Source organism: Carya illinoinensis, chromosome 4, assembly GCF_018687715.1.
Source record: "Carya illinoinensis cultivar Pawnee chromosome 4, C.illinoinensisPawnee_v1, whole genome shotgun sequence".
NCBI classification, from domain to species: domain Eukaryota; kingdom Viridiplantae; phylum Streptophyta; class Magnoliopsida; order Fagales; family Juglandaceae; genus Carya; species Carya illinoinensis.
In genome coordinates, this window is record NC_056755.1 from 15,939,507 (window position 1) to 15,945,843 (window position 6,337).

The 6,337-nt window shown below is 34.4% G+C and overlaps 1 protein-coding gene across 2 annotated transcripts; it reads right to left on the reverse strand.

Annotated features, from left to right (window-relative positions):
* Nucleotides 1-1,367: 1,367 nt before the first annotated feature.
* Nucleotides 1,368-5,814, reverse strand: LOC122307713 (protein translation factor SUI1 homolog 1). Of its 2 annotated transcripts, none has more exons than XM_043120766.1 (5): nt 5,659-5,814; nt 2,386-2,481; nt 2,071-2,276; nt 1,765-1,818; nt 1,368-1,659 (listed from the first exon to the last, which is right to left on the reverse strand). In XM_043120766.1, the coding sequence occupies exons 2-5, from the start codon at nt 2,420-2,422 to the stop codon at nt 1,615-1,617; spliced, it is 342 nt and encodes a 113-aa protein (XP_042976700.1). In that variant the 5' UTR covers nt 2,423-2,481; nt 5,659-5,814; the 3' UTR covers nt 1,368-1,614. The 2 variants fall into 2 exon arrangements, with proteins under 2 accessions (XP_042976700.1, XP_042976701.1); XM_043120767.1 differs by lacking the exon at nt 5,659-5,814 and adding an exon at nt 2,587-2,610.
* Nucleotides 5,815-6,337: the final 523 nt, after the last annotated feature.

Consider the following 6,337-nt stretch of genomic DNA (forward strand, 5'->3'; position numbering starts at 1 on the left):
CAGATGATTTGTTTCTTCTTTATCACAGGCCATCAAACCATGAGTTATAATATAAAACAAAATAATTGATGAAAGTCTCGAACGTGCAAAACCTTCCTAAAAAATTACCCACGGGGAAAAAAATGAGATGAGCCTGTCCCAAATTTGCCCATCCGAGCTTATCTTTTGTAGGGACAGTGCTACTCTCATAGATAAAAGTCATTGATTGTGTACACTGATTTATTTATTTATTTTTTTAGTAATTAAAAATTATTTTTAAATGATATTGTAAATCTCTTTTTGAAAATTATTTATAGATGTAAAGAAATATATTAAAAAAGAAATCAATAATCTTTTGGTGGCATCCAACTATGTGACTTTCTGTTGTGGCCAGGATCCATTTTGTAGGGCTCCTATCTTTTCGATAGCATGAAAGGCCGAGAGAGTGCGATTATACTTCAGAGTTCAGACCACATACTCATTGAGTCATTGGCTGATTTGACGGCCATCAGAGCATCATCCATGCAGAATAGAGATAGAGATCGTTTGATCCGTTTAACAGGACAAGCGATCCTTGCTTTGTTCTATTCCTGAGGCAAGTGGCCAAAAGTGCAAAACGGCTTGCACTCATATGTTTTAAGACAAAAGAAAAAGGAGCTCAGGTAAAGAAAACAGAAAAGACGATATGGTAGGAATAGACCCAAGGCTTGCTTAATAGACTTCGGCTCCTCGGATCAAAGATGAGGTCCTCTTGAAGAAGATCGAGTTCTTCTTGACTCCAAGAAACAACGCAGCAGCGCGATTCGTTAATTTAATACAGTTGCAAAACGATGGTTTTCAGGCGGACAGATAAATATCCCATTGGAAAAATGGATATTTCATCTAAATAAAGAGAGAAATCTCACTTCTCAACAACGAAGGCTTACCTAAGAATTGTAAATTTTAATGACAGAATAATTATGAACTGTTTGGATTAAAAAATCATTTTCATATTATCTCGCCAATACAATTTTTTTAAATTTTTATATAAAATATAATAAACAATTTTAATTTTTTCAAATCTCAATTCAACTTTTTCAAATCTTAAAATAATAATAATAATATTCTAATAATATTTATTCAACTTTCATTTAAAATCATATCATCTCATCTCACTATTCAAACAACTCACCGTAGGCCTTGCTCCACAAGAAAAACATAAAGCAGCATATGATAGCTATGGCATCCACGACATTGTGCTCAAGCCTTGTTTGAATACATCCAGGCACCATTTTCTGTGAATTTCTAAGTTCCATTATCATGACCCACTACTAGTCCAAACTCCTAACTACATTAACAGTTTAATCAATTAGACATCCAAATTAGAGTCAGCGAATGCACAACTCATGTATAGAAAACATGACATTATTAGCATGGATAAAGGGTTCATAGTAGTACAATCCATAATCCTTCCACATAACACGGCAAGTAGCAGAATCAGAAAATTAACAGAGATGATGGGTTCTTGTTTGAACGTAAGTAGATGTAGTAGTATAGCTAATGTCTAAAGTTTGGATCTTAAACTATATGCTACTCATGTGCCAATTATAACATATAAACTACATATAGAAGCCCGTATATAGGCTTGTGTAGACACTAAAAACCATGAATCTTGATATGCTCCTTCTTCACAATGCCAGCCTGATGGAAGAACATTATGAATAATTAACAGACTTTACGTAACCACAAAATATAACACAAATGAACGCTTGAAAAAAAGAAAAGAAAAAAGTGACAATGTAATACCTGCACAAGGAAGGTGGAAACATTCTTCCTTTGATCTCCCTGCAGTTGTATAACCTGCACCCATACAACAATGATTTAGTTTTTTGTTTCAGTTCCAGGAAAAAAATGAAACTGCTATAAGGATTAGTACAAATTGTACAATTCCAAAATCTGCAGAAAGCGGGGGCACAAAAAGAATGCATCACATGAAATGAAGTCTACAGACGAGCCATATTCATCAATGGTAAAGAAAAAATCCAATAGTAACAAAACAAGGAATGGTATATTAAAATGCATCCACATCTTAACAAGGGAATGGCAACAAACCTGGCCTAGCTCAGGATCCTGGACAACAGTACCATTACAGCAGAACTCTTTCTTAAGGTCCTTTAGTATCTTGTTATAGCTGTATTCCTTCTTCAATCCCTGCACAGTAGTCAAGCTTTTCCTCCCGTTACGCTGCTGTATACGCACATGTACATACTCTTTGGTCCCGGCGCCCGAGTCCTCAGCATTTGCCTCAGCAAAGGGATCTATACAATTATGGAACCACCACCACTATTATTCTCAAGATCTGGAGAATAAATTCTTGTCTTCTAATTACCAAATCAATAAACATGTACAAGGGAAAATAAAACCTACCAAAAGCAGTAGGAATCTGATCGTCGAGTTCAGACATGAAACTTGGCTGTTGGAAGTGAACAGGTGACCAAGGAATCCTTTGGTTTATGATCAGGACTGAAATAAATGATAGATAAAACCCAATTAGAAAAAATCGAAATTTGAAACAAAACCGCCATCCATCAGGAATGACAGTTCCAAAAGATATATTTATAACAATACCTTAATCTGTTCTGCTTATCACTCTTTCAAGTTTCAGCTAATAAAATCAAGAAGAAAACAGAAATCTTTAAACACCAGAAGAGGCCATCGGCAGAAACATTATTACTGAACAAGGTACCATTCAAATCCAAATTAAGATTAAGGTCCCAACAGATTACATCTTTACCAAAATGATTTTTTTTTTTATACATAATAAATCAATTTTATTGATACGAAGGAAATAGGCATAACCCATGTACACAAGAAGTATACAAAAGAACACCTAAATACATTCTAGATTAGGGACAAAAAGTCATGAACATTGTTTTCATCAAGTACAATGGCTGAGAACCAAAGCATTAAGGTGTGCATAAAAAAATTCTGAAGCTCCGCCATTGTACACTTCCTATTTTCAAAGTACCACTCATTCCTTTCTCACCATGTACACCACATGATACACAATGGAATCATCTTCTAAACTGCCACCACTTGAGGATGGCCTTGAATCTCCTTCCAACAAGCCAGTAAATCCACCACCCTCGATGGCATTACCCAAGCAACATCAACTCTTATAAAGATCTCATTCCACAGCCCCCTTGTCACCTCACAGTGTAACCTCACTCAGCAAACCATTTAAAAACAGCTACTTACATATTCATTATCTCCATCCAGCTCCACATAAGGCAAAATGCTAAAATAAAAGTTTGGGCAATCACTTTTCCCTAAGCCTTGCCCATTCCATCCTCCCATTCTGCTCCTGTACTGAAGACTCAAATCTAGAACAGTCACTCCTGTGAATCTCCAAATGGAGTCCAATCACTGACATTTTGTATACAGGCCCATTCATTTCCATTGCAATTATTCTCCTTTATTTCACATAACAACTCAAATATAGCCAACTTCCTACCATCTTGTTTTCATTTAATTGATGGTTTTTTCATGAATGTTGCATGTCATTTCTTTTGTTTTTAGAAGTGTAAATTTTATTGATAGCAAACCAGGCAAAAGCCCAAGCACACTGGATGTATACAATAGGAAGCCCCTACAAAGGAAGAAGGGGAAGAGAGAGATACAAGGAACTCATGAATATTAAAACCATTGAAATCTACAGCCATTATTCAAAGAAATATCATCTAGAAAAAAATGCTTTCTTACAGTAGGAAAGTTCTCTGTCACTCAACCATGAAATCAGTCCTGGATTCACCTACTTACTCAATCCTGAATGCTCAACATTTTATACCAAAACTGCTGGCCCCCAAAGCCATCACCTTTTTTTTTTTTTTCTGTCAATTGAAGTAATATGTGGGCATTCCCAAAAAACTAATTGTACTCAATAAATCAACTAAAATACCAGCGCTATAGGTTCTTAAATCAACTCCACCCTTTTACCTAGTCGATCAAGAATATTGAGAATGAATGCTTTCAGACAATTAGTAATGAAAAAATATTTTCCAGCTAAGTTTTCACTAAGATTCAGTCATCCGATGTCTCATGTACTTGTTCAACATTAATATTGTATGCTTTCTTCAAACTATAATAAAAATACATTTATGCTGCAGATTATCTCAGAATACTACATCAACTAGACTACTCTAAGCTTGGCCTAAATAACTTTATGGTTAAGCATCAACAGCTCAAAATTGCTGCACCTAATGGCACCTATTTGGTTATTCTCACAAATTGATAGCATCAATTCATAGCTAACATAGCATTTTATGGCACAAAACCATCGTCTAAATTAGGATAGATCTAAAAAGTGGAGGCCATCACTATATTTAATGTAACGAGAATCAATTCTAGAAATCCATTAAAAGGCCTTTTACCTGCCATGTGAAGCAATTCAATTCTTTAAAAAAAAAGCACCATATTTGATTGCCAAGTTCTATGTAACACAGGTGCGACTATGAACACCCCCGCCCCCCCCCCCCCCCCCCCAAAAAAAAAACACACACAAAAATCAAAATCCAATCCGCAATTTCCCATTTAATCTTTCCGAATACTTTTTTTTTTTTAAATAGGCGGTTCTTTCCTTATACTTATAGATCCTTTCAGTAATAAAGAAAATATTACAAAAAAGCAACCAGATCTTAACCAATTTTCAACCCAGGTTATCCTCTATAGGCAGTCATCTTTCAAACCAACAAGTCATTCGAGTACCATATCTCATACTGCAAAAAAGTAACCCGTTTCTTAAAAACAAATTCTTGTTTTAGGAAAAGAAAAACCCTAATAATGTTGTTTTAGGAAAAAACACAACACAAAAAAATCATAATCCAATCCGCAATTTCCCATTTAATCTTTCCGAATGCTTCTTTTTTTTTTTTTTTTTTTTTTTTTTAAATAGGCGGTTCTTTCCTTATACTTATCGATCCTTTCACTAATAAAGAAAATATTACAAAAAAGCAACCAGATCTTAACCAATTTTCAACCCAGTCTATCCTCTATAGGCAGTCATCTTTCAAACCAACAAGTCATTCGAGTACCATATCGCATACTGCAAAAAAGTAACCCGTTTCTTAAAAACAAATTCTTGTTTTAGGAAAAGAAAAACCCTAATAATGTTGTTTTAGGAAAAAACACAACACAAAAAAATCATAATCCAATCCGCAATTTCCCATTTAATCTTTCCGAATACTTTTGTTTTTATTTTTAAATAGGCGGTTCTTTCCTTATACTTATCGATCCTTTCACTAATAAAGAAAATATTACAAAAAAGCAACCAGATCTTAACCAATTTTCAACCCAGTCTATCCTCCATAGTCAGTCATCTTTCAAACCAACAAGTCATTCGAGTCCATATCTCATACTGCAAAAAAGTAACCCGTTTCTTAAAAACAAATTCTTGTTTTAGGAAAAGAAAAACCCTAATATTTTTTAGGGGGAAAATTATAGATTCCCAATCCTGCCGGAGACGCAAGCCCAGCAAAAATAAAAAGAAATATTCAGAGATATATTTACACGAACAAACAAATACAAATAAAAACATAACCTAAATCAGGAAACCATTCATTTAAAGAAAAATATAATCGAAAGCAAGGAAGTAACCCAAACCAAAACGATAGAATATCCGAAGAACAAGAAGAAGTAAAATACCTGATACAAGAGCGGTGGCTACGAGTCTCCGAACGAAAGGCTAGAGATCGAAAGAGAGAGAGAAAGAGAGAGAGAGATGAGAGAAGAAACTGGGTCAGAACGAGTTATATAGAACAGACAAAGACTCGGAACCACTCACCTTGATTTTTTATTTCTTTTTTAATTATTTATTTTCTTTCGTGAGAGGATATACGGTTCAGATTAAAGGGATAGGTTGATTTTTTATTTCTTTTTTAATTATTTATTTTCTTGCGTGAGAGGATATACGGTTCAGATTAAAGGGATAGGTATTGGCGGTGATGATGCGGGCAGTCACGTGTTCAACTTTATGTCAATGCGGTCCAGTTCGTAATTAGAAAAAGAGAAGGAAGCGACCAACCACACGTCTATTCTCGAAGCGTTTAGTCGAGCGGTATCTGATACCCTGCGTACTTCCCACGTCCAATGAAAATTTTCATCGATAATAATTAATAGATAATGTTATGGAACTAAAAGAAAAATCATAAGGGAATAAGTTATTCTTCAATATAAAATTGGATCATATATAAGTGAATTATACCTCTATATATATAGGAATATAAAAGAATAGGTATAGCTTAAGTCTTAATTGATAGCTAAAGATGATCATATAAATAAGTTTATAACACTGTCCTTTTGGATGATCATACATAAAGAATAT

What these genes read in the sequence shown, in the direction of transcription:
- LOC122307713 (XM_043120766.1), bottom strand. Translation starts at nt 2,422, where the DNA reads ATGTCTGAACTCGACGATCAGATTCCTACTGCTTTTG. An exon ending in TCAGATTCCTACTGCTTTTG is followed by an intron (nt 2,277 to 2,385) that starts GTAGGTTTTATT and finishes ATAATTGTATAG; the next exon opens with ATCCCTTTGCTGAGGCAAAT. An exon ending in AGGATCCTGAGCTAGGCCAG is followed by an intron (nt 1,819 to 2,070) that starts GTTTGTTGCCAT and finishes GTATGGGTGCAG; the next exon opens with GTTATACAACTGCAGGGAGA.